This window comes from Alosa pseudoharengus, unplaced genomic scaffold, assembly GCF_046254945.1.
Source record: "Alosa pseudoharengus isolate Yale_2024_CS ecotype anadromous, Long Island Sound unplaced genomic scaffold, YU_APseudo_1.1 YU_APseudo_1.1_scf_17, whole genome shotgun sequence".
In the NCBI taxonomy this organism is placed as follows: domain Eukaryota; kingdom Metazoa; phylum Chordata; class Actinopteri; order Clupeiformes; family Clupeidae; genus Alosa; species Alosa pseudoharengus.
The window spans coordinates 30198149-30213167 of NW_027468640.1; the positions used below are offsets into that span (position 1 = coordinate 30198149).

At 46.0% G+C, this 15019-nt stretch overlaps 1 protein-coding gene across 5 annotated transcripts in view; it reads right to left on the reverse strand.

Annotated features, from left to right (window-relative positions):
* Positions 1-15019, reverse strand: part of LOC143127644 (F-box/WD repeat-containing protein 7-like) — a 54903-nt gene that overhangs the window by 22602 nt on the left and 17282 nt on the right. The window contains exon 1 of one of the 5 annotated variants that reach the window (XM_076289253.1): positions 2333-2601. The exons of the other annotated variants lie outside the window; for them this stretch is intronic. Within the exon in view, the coding sequence (XP_076145368.1) occupies positions 2333-2416 (84 nt within the window). The 5' untranslated portion in view covers positions 2417-2601. Of the gene's footprint in view, positions 1-2332; positions 2602-15019 lie in introns of those variants that run through there. 5 annotated transcript variants of the gene reach the window in all.

Genomic DNA, 15019 nt, shown 5'->3' on the forward strand with positions numbered 1-15019 from the left:
CGTGTGTGTGGTATGAGGAGAATGTGGAGCAGCACGGGACTCTGTCTTTGATGCGGCCGCCAGTCCCACAGTCATTAACTCCCCGTTGCGAAGCACAGTTACCACGGTAATACATTAACAACAGGAGACAGAGGCGAGACAGATGTTGAGCTGAACTGCACACCCAACCACCCATGGGAAAGAGCATCCCAGAGCTGCCGTCTTTCACTGTCTAATCTAATTATGGATAAATAAGACGGACATATAAACCATATAATTAAAGCCAACCATGAAAAGTAATCTACAGCAGGAAAACAATTTCAAGGAAAAACAAACTAGGCTAGTTTACAAAGAGCACTAATGAACAGTTAATATCTGCCTCTGCCGGGTAAGGACCTAGAAAATGTCTAACGGCGAAATAAGGAGAGAAAGTGTTGAGTGCATTTGGGAGTATGAACGAGATGGTCATAAACCAGGTCAGAGCGTCCCCTTAACTCATTTTGTCGTTTTTAAAGACCTCTGTGCTAATGTTCCATGATGGAGTCCTCCTCAATTACCTGGCACAGAGATTGATTCCTCCCAATATCAGAGAGTTGAACTTTCTGAAACACTAGTTATGATATATGGCCAAGCTGCCTGCCATTGCCTTTGAATGCTTTTTAAAATTCTTTCTAAAAAGGCTTTGACCTTTGGGGGATATAAATGACAAAATGACAACAACCTTCTATTACCATAGCAACTGCTTCATGTTTAAAAAAAAATGAGGAGATGAGTGAGGAGTCATTTAAGGAACAAAAAGAAAAGAAAATGCTTAACTACACAACCTACTTAGTCCTAGATTCTTCGGGTGATAAGACGTCTGCACAATTCAACCCAAAATGTCAGAGGAGGAGGCTGACATTTCTCTCAGGTGCTGATAGGCCATTCCCTGCCAGGATGCTAAGGTTCTTAAGGTCTCACAGGGCCCCCACAGAGCCAAGATGGCATCCAAAGAGCTGGAATAGTGGGGGGATTGGCACAGGCCACAGACTTTAAGAGTTTTCTGGTGTGTGTGTGTGTCTGCCTGTCTTAGGGTGATAAACTGGAGGCTTTGAGTTTGACCTGTAAAGTCACAGGTGAGTAGTAAAGATTAACCTCTCTCACCGAGTCGTTAAACCACACATGCAAAAAAGATGCATGTTTGCGCACACACACACACACACACACACACACACACACACACACACACACACACACACACACACACACACACACACACACACACACACACACACACACACACACACACACACACACACACACACACACACACACACACACACACACAGACAGAGAGAGCAAGGTAATGGTGAGAACACAGAAAAAACAGGCCCTCACAAATCTCAGTGCTCTCCACTGTGGGAGGCCACGTTGGCTAATTCCCATCGTCTTAATCAACTATCAACTTTTTCAACCGTCAAAAGGTCTCGTCCTTAAAAGTGTGTGTTTCCAATAAAGTGAACAAGCGAGTGTTAATTGGTTTAAATGTCAGGGAAACAGGTGGCATCTCTCGTTACCATATGGCCCTGAATTCCCCCCATACATTGACTGTGTGAGGTATAGAGAGATGAGTATGTGTGTGGTGTGTGTGTGTGTGTGTCTGGACTCAAGCACACATGCAAACAAACAGCACAGCACAGCCTGCAAAGCCCTGAGTCACGGGTGGACTGACTCACGCTGACCGTGCGACCACACTCGGGACTCCGCACTCAGCAGAGTCTGGACCTGTGCGCTGGTACTGACTACACGTCCACCCAGATGACCAATGGAGCCTCTTGCTCATAAGGTTAGACATACATGCCATACATGCCTGTCCTTAAAGTACTTGTGGCTTACAGGGAACATAAGGTGGACTGAATGAGAGTGATAGATTTGACCTGAGAGACAGGTTCAGATTGTATTACAAAGGGACAAACTTGATTAATAAAAGGTACGGTTGGTTGAGACATTTGAGTTAAGACGCAGACATCAAGTCCCCTCCCCCGACATGAAACCTCCGTTGTTATGACTAAGCTTACTCTCTCTACAAAACAAATACAAAGCCAAAAACAGCTAGATTCCCACATAATCACTGGTAAAACCAGACATGTTTTGGTGCCTAGGATGTGTAGCTGCCTCTTACGGCTTTCTTCCCTTGCTTTTGATTCTGTCTAATGCTAAGTCTCCGTGTAGGAGCACAATGCTCCTACTATCTTAAGTTCTGTACTGTGCATAAAAGGAGGATAATAGAAATGTGTAGGTGAGAAAGAGTGGGAAAGAGAGAAGAGAAGGGAAGACGAGGTGTGTGTGTGTGAGAGAGAATGTGTGTGTTTACTTGCAGTGTGTTGTATCTTTCAGTTAGGACGAGATTTGGTTTGAGTGCTGAACTGATGTAAGAGCTCAGCAATGTGTCTCGCATCCTCTCTGTGGTGGTGATGAGACCTGCAAAAATGTCAACAACGCCGTCAACCCACCAGGGAGGTGTGAAGCGCCAGCGACTCCTCAGAGACGCACACGCTCGCTCCAGCACCACCTAAATGACATTAGCAGAATAGTCAATGTCAGACACAGGGATCAGGGCCTGAGGGTGGGTGGGTGCTGCATCAGTGTGTCTCTCTGTGTGTGAGTGTGTCTGTGTGAGTGTGTATGCAGCATTATTTTGTATACAAGTCATACAGACCATTAGTATTGTGTTTAAATGCTATGTGTATTTTCCATGCTGTTTCATGCTAAAAGATGGGCATGCTGTTTGCTTGTGTGTGTGTGTGTGTGTGTGTGTGTGTGTGTGTGCGTGTGTGTGTCTGTGACGGAGATTCTATGTTAATTGTGTGTGTGGTCAGCGAGCACGATCAGCTCAGACAGACTCATGTCCTTTTTTCCGCTTGGCTGGCTTAGACACGCCAGCGATGTGAGGAATCCTGCCGCCTCATCCCTCTGCTCCTCCACTGCGCTCCCACAGAGAGGCTCTTTGGACCCATTTAGCCACAACTGGCTACGCGCTGGTTTCATCAACCAACCAGTTAATACAACCCAGGGGTTAATTATCAAATGTTCTACCCAGTACTTTGCATTGAATGTCTGATGGTTCCTCACTCTGTTAAAAGAACAGGCCTAAAAGTAGGGAACAAAATGGAACCAATGTTTATTGACAGTTGTTCTAGCTATGCAAGAATATGCCAAGCTGCTCATTTTCTGCACATACCTTTTAACTACCGTGGTTTGGGATTCGAAACATTTGCAAAACATTCGTAACCACTTTAACTAAATGAATACCAACACAACCCACCAGCATTTAGTGTTTGTTTATTTATTTCTTATTCTTTTTATTTGTGTTTGAGGAAGCTGAAGGAGAGGGCGTAAGACTCGATTACTCAGAAAAAGACAAAAGAGAAGCTTCAATAGGTGAAATTTCAGGGGCCTATACACTGAATACAATGTGCTCGATACACTATTTACTTATTCTTTCTGTATCCTAGTCAGTGTGAGGAAAAGAGGAGAAAAAGGGTGGTTAAGCTAAACCTTTTTGTGCAAATCATCCTCCACTCTGCTTAGTCTGAACTGCTGATGCAGAATCACTACTTTTGTCGAGGGAAAGCAGTTTAATTGAGGAATCGATAATAACAACTATGGCTTATTATGGACTAAGTATTGACAAAAATCCTATGGAATTGTAACCTCACTTGAACTCTGTCCTTATTCAGGTAAACTTTTCAATTTCCACTCAGCTCATTGGCTCCTCTAAAAGACTAAGATATGGAAATCGCACACAAGAATAAATAGCCAGTAGACTGAGGTAGCGTAAAGAGGAAATGTGGGGGAGGCTTCTCAGACTGGTAGGAGTGCCATATTGAGAGGACTTGGAAAGTTACGGAAATAGGCTCCTCCACAACTTTTGGCCTCACCACTAGCTAACGCTGTTGGGTGCTCCGAGAGTGCCATTCTTTATGATGCACAGACAGAAAGAAATCTGTTAGCATGCTAAAACATCAATCTCGGCATTTTTATGCGGGGTGCAGGCAAATACAGAGAGAGAGAGAGAGGGAGAGGGAGAGGGAGAGAGAGAGAGAGAGAGAGAGAGAGAGAGAGAGAGAGAGAGAAAGAGAGAGACACGGCTGTCAATATTTTGGCACAACGAAACCATTTTAGGATTAAAGCTGAACTCGCTAAGTTTTGGCTGCCTAGTCAGCATATATGGCCCAACGGGGGGAAACTTATTTTGGGCAGGCCTTTCCCTCCCTGACCATCTAGCAAACGTTGACTCAACGTTTCCCACAGTCCCTGCAGGGAGCTATGGGCTAAACAACCATCCCGTGGATTATTCAACACAGCGATCTGTACCTTATCCATAATGCATTACGCGCACAGGGTGGAAGAGCGCGAGTGTGTGTGAGTATGTGTGTGTGTGTGTGTGTGTGCCAGAGAGGGGAATGTGTGGCTGGACTTGGTGAGTGCTCATGCATACTTAAAGAGGCGTGTGTGAGGGTGAGGGTGTGTGTGTGTGTGTGTGTGTGTGTGTGTGTATGTGCGTGGGAAGGAGCGTGTGTTGAGGGTGTTGGATGGTGGTTGGATGGTAGGTGCCCATGCATTTTTTAAACCACTGGAGGTGTGGGTGTGGGTGTGTGTGTGTGTGTGTGTGTGTGTGTCTCAGAATGTGTGCGTGCGCTCATGTCCTAAAGGGACCTTCCTCACAAGAGTCCTTACGCCCAATTACACCTCATTCCAAAGCAACACTGCGTGTGCGGTGTTCCAATGCGCTGTGCGGGAGTGACAGCAGCAGACCGGGCGTGCAAAGTGCGTTTAAAACACAACACTCACACAGAATCCTCCGAGGCCAGAACATGGCGCGGCAAAATGAGCAACAATCCCAGCTCACCACACGGAGGCTAAATGCAAAGGGCCCGTTTGAATCGAGCAGCACTTAGTTAAAAGCGCATCTCACTTAGTCCTTAAAACAGCAGCACCACAGCATTTCACTTGGTGGATTTTGTTCATTTGGTCTTTTGCTTAGCCACATTTTCTTCTCCTTTCTGCTCACACAATCTTGGATACAGTAAGAATAAGTGAATAGGTGTATCTAGCACGTATTGTATTCGGTGTGTAGACCCATGACAATTCACAGAATTAACCAATGACTTCAAAACAACACTAGACCTATTTATGGTTAATTTAATCGTATTTGTTAATCCCAAACACTGCATTTAAAGGTTTATAGATACGTGTGAAATATGAACACAACTCAATATGTGGTGGTGAATCAAATCCATTCCAGCACATGGATTAAAGCTGCCTGCTGGCTATAAAACATGGCTGCACTGTGAGATGATTGCTAAGCCTCACCCAGACGGACTAGCTAACGCGATGGCTATAGAAGCAGGCAACATAAGAACAATCCCTACGGGTTTTTCTGCTCTTTTCTGTTTATTTAGAGCCCTTTCCACTTGAGCTACTCTGTATACTGTGGCTCGAGAAGAAGGCTGGAATGTCAGAATGCACGGAAGCGGCATTCCAAAGAGCCAGCCACCGACAGCTGATTCCCGAACGGAGGAATGCGCTGACCGCCAGAAAAAAGCCAAAAGGCTGAGAAAGAGAACACACACACACACACACAATATTATATGCAGTCACAATCAAAGCCATGTGTATGCAGATAAATACACTTGGCATGCCAGTAAGGATCACAACAGCTACATCTATATGTATTTTTGAGGGAAAACCATGCTGTGCTTTGAAGTGTCAAAATCTATTTAATCGTGTACGTTCTTCTTCACTTTGAGTAACAGTTGGCAGATAGCAAGGGAACTGGTGTCTAAGATTTATCTTTCCTAACACGTTGAACACCTCAGAGGCCTCAATGCCAGTTGAAGTTGAAATTCACGTCAACGTCACTCAGACTCACAGCGATCCTGTGTGTGTGTGTGTGTGTGTGTGTGTGTGTGTGTGTACGTGTGTGTGTGTGTTCCTGTGGTTTTTAAAAACATGAAGCTGTTTGCTATAAAAGTGGAACAGAATGGAATACTAAGGCATCTTTCTTCTATCCAAAGTGCCCTCTCTTTTCAGAACTGCTAAAAAAAAAAGCTGAAAATCATATCCATATCTTGGACACCGACTCAGAATTCCTGAAATTAATAAATAAGAGGGTACCATGTGGACTATGTTCTGTGAAGCTATACTTAGCATTAGCCAGGCAAGGACTGGTCATCATTAAGTGTTGCTGGGTCAAATTGACTTAGGCCTAATCTGTGTGTGTGTGTGTGTGTATGTGTGTAGTAGTAGAAAGCGCCCGGGAGCCAGCCACACACACTTTTGTGAGTGTGACACAGTCACGTTCTGACCCCGGAACAGAAAGACAGGGAATCGTCAAGCGCTGCATTTCTTTACTGGCATTCTTCTGGTTTTGTGTTACGGCCTCCGATGTTACGACCCCAACACACTCCTTTATTCTCACTTTCTCCCCCTCCTCCTTCCCTTTCTTGCGAGGCCACTACCGACTCTCCCACGCGGCGTGGGAGACCTTAGAGAAAACAAACGCTGCTCCTTTTGATGTCTCTGCGGCCGCTGTGCGGCACCTGTTTCTCATTGCGTACTCTTCCTTTAGCGACGCTGCCGCTTGTCTTTCTTCTCTGTTGATCCGTCTACGTCTCCCTTTCTCTCTCTACGGCTCCCTTTCTCTCTCTACGTCTCCCTTTCTCTCTCTACGGCTCCCTTTCTCTCTCCCCCCCCCCACCCTTTTCTCATTCTCTCACCGCAAAAATATTATCCCTCGGTAGCATAACGAATGCAGGGCACACAACCAGCAGGGTGTGTGTGTGTGTGTGTGTGTGTGTGTGTGTGTGTGTGTGTGGGTGGGTGGGTGTGGGTGTGGGTGTGTGTGTGTGTGTGTGTGGGTGGGTGGGTGTGGGTGTGTGTTGGTGTGGGTGTGTTGGTGTGGGTGGGTGTGTGTGTGTTGGTGTGGGTGGGTGTGTATAAGAGTGAGGGAGAGAGAAAAGAGCAAGCTACTAAAGGAGCTTAGGCAGTGGAGGGAAGGAGAGGGGGGTGGCACTTCATGGGTATACATATGGAGGGCAGATATTCTAAATCATGACAGCCCACTGTACCACACACACACACACACACACACACACATGGATGTGCAACTGGTTTTGTAAGGACACATCTCGAAGGGGGGTGGGGGGACTGCCACGCTGTCTAATGTGGGCTGGGACAGCAGGGGCCAAACGGTTGGCAGTTGGCATTCTATTAAAACCAGAGGCTGGCAGGAGCGCTGGCATGTACTGGGCTGTAATGAGGGCCCTAATGAGGGGAATGATCGGCCATTAGAAGAGAGAAAGAGGAAGGTGGAGAGCGAGAGAGCGAGAGAGAGAGAGAGAGAGAGAGACTGATGGCATGGATCTGGGCAGGCAGGAGCGCTGCTCCGATCGCCTTAGAAGAGAAGGACAGGAGTGGACTGGGCTGCTATATTTAAACCAGTTTGCCGCCGCTCTACCACCATCTCCTCCACACAGGAGCCGCGGCAGACGGGACTGTGCCAATTCCTCCTACCCCACCCCACCACACGCGCCGCACCGCCCCCCTCCGTCACAGAAGCCTTAAGTTAATTAATTGTACGGTCTCACTTGGCGTACCCCGATCTGCTTTCGCTCCCAATCTCATCAGTTCCACCCCTAATCCAACACCGCAGATCTTGCATAAGCAGCTCTGCCTGAGGCAACGCAGACGCAGACGCAGACGCGCACGCACGCACCTGTTGAGAAGATAGGGTTTGTACGGTTTTGTACGGTACGGGGTGGCAACCGGGCAAACTTCAAAAGGCGTACAGTGCGGTGGGAAATCGGCTGTTCCAGCACCCGACCCGAGTACTAGTCTCCAATAAAGCGGCCCGCTAATGACATCTTAAAAATTCTTCGCATAGCTGCGGGCGAGATAATGCAACAAAGGTGCGCCTTGAAAAGCGGGTTGCCGAGTCTCAAGGTCGACGGGGAGCCTTACAGAAACCAGCGCTGCGTTGTTGCTCCTCACATCAACAGAGAAAACAACAAGATAACCTGCCACAGCCAGCGATTAGGCAAAGGGTAAAGTGTCAGCCAAGTGTTAAACACTCCTAACACCACCCATGACCTGATCTGATTGTGGAAAGAACTCTCCGCTGTATCACTTCCCCACGGCCTCACCGTCCTCAGTCCTCAACTGAGGGTCAGAATTAGTCTCTTGAACCTGCCATGATGGCACAGTATCTGTCTAACTGAAAATATGACATGGACCGTTTCCCTGATCTCTTCCTCACAGCATAAGCAATGGGCCCGCAGTACTCAGAACCCGTGCAAACAGTCATCAATCACGATAGATTTTGCTGCAGTTTCTGCAAAAATACAAAAAGGGAGAGCTCTGAATCAGGCAAGACGTGTATTGCTGTCATAGCAACTCCTTGGTCCTGAAGGCCAAATGAATTGTTACTAGAGAGAATGGAGAGCAAGAAAGAGAAAGAGAAAGAGAGAGAGAGAGAGAGAGACACAGACAGAGAGACTGAGAGCAAGAGAAAGAGACAGAGAGAGAGAGACAGAGAAAGAGACAGAGAGAGAGAGACAGAGAGAGAGAGAGAGAGAGAGAGATGCTGATGACTTGGTTCTACTGTCTGCTACTAACCTGGGCCCTAGAGATAAACCTAGACAAAACAAATGTAATGATTTTCCAAGAACGCCTCAAATGCCAAGAAAACAAACACCAATTTAAAATAAACAATTCTATCATCCCCCACAGCATGAGTTATACCTACCTAGGTATAACAATGACAGCATCAGGGAGTTTTAACATGGCAGTGAATGCACTAAAGGAAAAAGCTTGAAGAGCCCTAAATGCAATTAAAAGAAAATCTCCCAATTCCAATTAAAGTCTGGCTTAAAATATTTGATAGTGTCATCCAGCCCATTGCACTGTATGGTAGTGAAGTATGGGGTCCACTCAAGTCATCATAGCTATACTCACTGGGACAAACACACAATAGAATCTCTACATGCTACATTCTACAAGTACAGAGAAAAACACCAACAAATGCATGTAGAGCAGAATTAGGTAGATACCCACTAATCATTAACATCAAGAGCACTCAATTTTCTGAATCACCTTAAATACAGCCCACAAGACACCCTTCATTCTAAAGCCCTCCAAACCCAAGAGCTGAACCCAGAAAAAAGTCCCCTACATCAGTTGTTGCAGACTAACTGCCTTGCCACACACCCACTCTGATCAGTCTCACAACAACACTGTTTTCCAAAAAACAATCAGAGTAAACCAAATTATGAAACAATGTAAAGAAGCCTATTTGGAATATTGGAAAGAAGAAACTAAAAATCAAAAGTAGATTACAATGCTATCTGGCCCTAAACCGAGAATATAAATTAGCGGAATATCTTAATACTGTCAGAGATAGAAAACAGAGACTGACCCTAACCAAGTACAGGCTAAGTGACCACAAATTGGAAATTGAAAAAGGAAGACTCAGAAAATCATGGCAACCAAAAGAACACAGAACATGTGGTTACTGCATGACAGGTGAGGTCGATACAGAGATGCACTTCCTCCTACAATGTACATCCTTCAATCAAACAAGAAACCTTTTCTTCAACAAATTTAACTCAGAAATTCTTAATTTTAATGAATTTAATGACATATCAAAATTAAAGATACTATTAGGAGAAGGAGATAAAGCATATCTTGCTGCCCAGTATGCATCAACATGGCACAATTTAAGGGACAATGAGTGACCTATATTGACAAATAAACACACACACACACACACACACACACACAGACACACATTCACACACACAGACACACAGACACACAGCATCATACACTGCATTTTATTTTACTTTTACCTATTTATTTTATTCTTATGAAAATCTACTGACATGTATGTGTTCAGATTTATTGTATAACTGCTTTGGCAATATAAGTGAGCTTATCATGCCAATAAAGCATTCTTGAATTGAATTGAGAGCTAGAGAGAGAATCAAGGCCCAGGATGTAAAAAAAATAAATATATCACATATATAACAGTATCACTGACTAATATGAATGGCACTTTCAAGGCATCTCATTCAAAAAGACTTCCTCTGCAGTAGGCAATCAGTCCAGTCCATTCCATTCTGTTAATGAACTGGAAGCAATTGGTCTCGGCAGACGGCCCATGAGTGAGTGACACTGTAACCTCCTGCAAGGCCGGGCTAGAGACACTCCTGAGGGCAAACGCCCCGGAAAGAGCGGTGATTAATTGTTCCAGTGAACCTCAGGACCGGTTGCTAATTAATCAAATTTATTAATCATGAAGTGAGAACTGACTCTTTTTCATAATAGAATTAGTCACTCGTCAACTATGTATCCAGGGTGAGGGGATTAACGAACAGGGTAGATTTAGATCTAGAGGTGGGGGAAACAGTCTTTCTGAAAGACGTCCATTACATTCGCTACTTAAAACGCTATGCTACGCTAGTGTTACTATGCTATGCGACTTCATCCAGGGATCCACGTGGAAAGAACTCTTTTGGACCACCAGGGCTTTTGGACACTAGGCCAGAGGCTAGTAAGAGACCTAAGGGCTGCCCCACTCTAAATAATGTCAATATTAACCCAAGTATATTATGATGAATTTGTTAAAACTGGGGAAGCTAAATAACCAATCAAAGTTCTGAATGACATCCAGGTATGATTAACCACCCCGAAGCCCATTGCAGTAATGTACTCTAGGTTAACCTATTGAGGAGGGAATTCTCTTCATGGCTCCTTTTAGAATTCTACAAGAACGATCTATAGTTTCAGTGTTCTTTATACAGTCTGTGGAAAAAATACCTAAAGGTAATGGTCACATCATAGTGCGGAACTCTTGGTCTGTGATGACATTGCAGTGGACAAAAGACCAAAACTTTGTCCACTGCAATTTTAAAAAAGCAACCCTGTACATGTAAAAAGGGCCTTAGTTGTGCAATGGCTGAAATCATAAATATTTAATAAATCTTACTTATTCTGTGAGGCACTTTAAAGTGCTTAGCCATACTGTCAAAACAATGTGCGCCCTCCGAGTTCTTAGCCTAACTCATCCTGACAAGTGTGTTAGGAGCCATGCTGCCCTGCCGCAATCCACAGCGCCAATCAGTCACAGCTAGCCTTCTGATAAAAGTGTATACCACAATTGAGTCAACAGTTCCATATCTTCAGAAAACAAAAAGCAATCTTTAACAAAATTTCAGCAGTATAGCAGGCCAGTATGATGAATACAGAAAAAAAAAATTTTGACAGACCAACAAAACAGTAGATCATAGATTAAAGTTATGAGGGGAAAAGTAATTGCCAAATTCCTTCCAGAACCCACGCCTGCTGCTTCTTAGGGTTACTTGATTCTGACCGCTCAAAAAAATACCCATGGGATTCTTTAGTGAAGTTCTAGAAAAGGAACATTCCGGAACTGGGTGAACTAGATAAGGATGTAGGCAGTTGGTTCAGAGTTTGGAAGGTCATGAACTCTGACCGGGAGCATGGAAACCACCATCATTAGACAGAAGGTCTTATCTCTGTGCAGTTCAAAGCCTCCTGAGTCACTGACAGACGCAACACTGAGGCACAAGCCTGGACATGCCCCGGACTTCAAAGTCCAGGTTTACAATCAGCAAGAACACTCATATATTCCACTGAATCCTACTTTAATGAATATTAAATATAGTGGAATACATTTGCAAGCTCAAAATGGACGGCTGATCAGCTTCAGTCCCACAGCTTATCATCTCCAAGTCATTCAGTAATTATGTACATAAATGACTGTGTATCCCACAGGGATAGAATGTAAACGACGTAGGCTTATCTTGGCTGGATGACTACATGGCTCTATACGCAGGAGAGAGAGAGAGAGAGAGAGAGAGAGAGAGAGAGTCTGCCAGGCCAAACTGTGGCAAAGAAGTACCCTTATAGGTGAGGAAGTCAACTCTGACAGGCGATAATGATCTGTGCCTATGAGGGGACCTTCAGCGAGGGTTGCTCCGGGACAGAAACACGAGTGCAGGTCGCGAGACATTCCCCCTGCTTCTGAGAAGGGAGTGGCAACAGCTGGCATAAATGAGCTGACAGGTGTTGGGAAACCACAGGAATCCTGGGAAATGGAGTTCATCTCTTGACTGACAGACTCTGCATGGAGAAATAGCTGACCCAGGACCAGCTCTCTATTTGGCCCACACCAGAAACCATTCGGATCTAAATGGATAGATCCTTGAACTGCATATAAGGTGAACATCCATCTACTATAAAATGCTGAATCATCTAGGGTCCTCTTCCTCCCAGCTATTCCGCCATCTTGCAAGCATCCATCGCCATTTTGGGCAGTCAGTGCCACATGGCTGTTTGCCAAATAGAATAGTTCCTCCAGTAGATCATGATGACAAAGCATGGGACATGCACAATCCTAATTTAGAGAGATCCTCTGGGAGCACTTTGGCAAATGGTCGCATCTCAACATGCGGGCTACAGATTAAAGACCGTCTTAACAGAAGGACGTTGAAAAGGACACCAATTGTGACACCAAATGCTCAGTCTGTTAATACTGGAATTTTTGCGAAAAACCAATCAAGTCATAAATTAAAAGTCGGCTTCTATAAATAGTTAGCCGTTAGCCCTCTTCTTATAAGGAAGCATCAATGCATAGAAACGCATGGTGAATAGGCTTCTGGGAACTCCGTGGCTATCAAACATGACCACATGGATGAACTTAATCTGCTTGTCTGTTTAATCTGTAATTGACAAAGAGAGCCTCCTCACCAATCGCTCTCTGTGACGGTACAGTCTATGTGTGATGACGTGGATGTTGAAGATCCGGAGCATGCTCTGGCGGGGTCGCGTTTTCTGACCCTCGGCATTCTTCCGCTGCGACCGCAGTCTCTCCGCGACCGCCTCCATGAAATCCACTTCCACGGGGCAGCTCTCCACGTGGCCCTGTCCCCGCTCCTCCGCGCCTTCCCTGGGCAGCGAGCTCCGAGCGCAGGGCGTGGCGAGGCCGAGCATGGAGCTCCTCCATAGGGCCATACTACTACACACGTCAGTAGGGCAGCGCGCCAGTGGTCAGCAGGGAGCAGATGGTGTGGTGGCCAGGTTCAGTTTCGGGGATGGGTGGAAGGGCAAACCGTATTTATCGCCCGCGGCGAGCGTTACCCTCTCGGTCAGGTCCCCCCCTCTTGGCTGGCTCAGGTCTTATTTTAGACAGCCGCGACGTGCCGCACCCCCATCCCACCCCCCCGACCATTCTTGTCTTGCTGTGCACTGACGCAGCTCGTCTCTCCGTCACGTGACCGATGCCAGCCCGTGCCCTTTAAAATGTTGCCTGGGGTGACTTCAACTAAGATGGCTCGAGTTTGCACTGCCAAGCCTGGGCCGAACTTAGTTTCCTTTTAGCATTCCAACCAAGCCCGAAAAAGGAGAACAGCAGTTCTACAGGCAGCGTCTGTGACAAAATGTAATTTCCTGTATTTCCCCCCCCCCCCAAACTCGGCTGCTCAGCTCTTGACGAGACTGGCGACATTGCCATGGAATTCAAAGCAGCTTAGTCATGCCAGCGCAGCGTGGCCCATCCATTCCACACCGAGTGTGACACCATCAGCGCGCGTCTGTACAGTGCGCACCCAACATGGCACTTCACACGCATACACAATGTTCATTTCATATCCACCGGCTCTTCCCACGCGCTGATCTATCAAGTGCTATATCTGCCTCCTCTTAAGTGTGACCACCATAATCTCCTACTCCATGCATACAGACAAGCAGCCTGGTGTGTGTGTGTGTGTGTGTGTGTGTGTGTGTGTGTGTGTGTGCATGCAAATGTGTGTGTGACAGAGATAGAGAGGAGGAGAGAGGGAGGGAGGGGTGCACATGCTTCCAGAATGATTCATACTTTGAAAGTCAGCAGTGCTTTTGGAACACGTTGCAATGTATGAACAGAAAATGACATCAGCAGGAGACACAGGTTAACTCTACTACACCCACAGGCCAATTCAGTCAATCAGTGAAATATCATATTTGAACACGGAGACAGAGACAGTCAAAGACTGGCCTTCATTTAACATCTCAGGAGTAATCCTTACATTGTCTTGTGTACCATAATCATACCCTCTACAGTGTGAACTATGTTGGATTTAAACTCTACTAGGTTTAGTGAATGAAATCATACAGTGTCATACGGAATGGCTTGAGGCAAGAATAAAACTGCTAAACTTTGGCAATGTGAAACCTCTGCTCAGTCATCCTGGAAGTACTGTATGGTTGGGGAAATTCTAGGTGGTGGTTATGACAAGGGCTGTCAGAAGGTCCGTGTGTGTGTGTGTCAGGGTGGGGGCGGGGTGGAGGCGGGATAGGTGATGCGGTATGCAGAGAATGCTGGGATACGTGACCCCTGTGATCACCGATGCGAGAGCGTCCGGCTGCTCAGAAGCAGCGAGGCCTCAGCATCCACCCACATGCCTGACATTCCACCGTCGCAATCGCTCACACTCCCTGCTCCACCCTCGCTGCTCCACGGGACTAAAAATGACCAGTAACCCAGGGCCAGCATCACGGACTCTGGGAATTCTCCCTCTCTGGCTATCTCTGTCATTCTGCTGCTTTTTGATTGATTAAGAAGTCTTTTAGGTGGTTGATCCTCAGATGTGTGAGAAACTCTCTCTCTCTTTCTCTCTGTATGTGTGTGTGTGTTTGTGTGTGTATGTGTGTGTGGGGTGGGGTGGGGATTGGGTTGGGGTTGTCAGCACTGCCACAGTACATTAAGCCATGTCTCTACTCCGCCCTGATTAAGTAAACATACCTTCATGCCTTAAAGCACAGGGACACAAACCTAATACATTTGTGTGTGTGTGTATGTGTGTTCTTGAGTGACTGAGTGTGTGTCTGAGTGTGTTTGTGATCTAACAGATTACTATGCCCCGGGCTGTAGGTTGGGGGATATTAATCCTTCACTCCAAAGGGCTAGAACAGCAGATTTACACTATCAGGTTCAGAA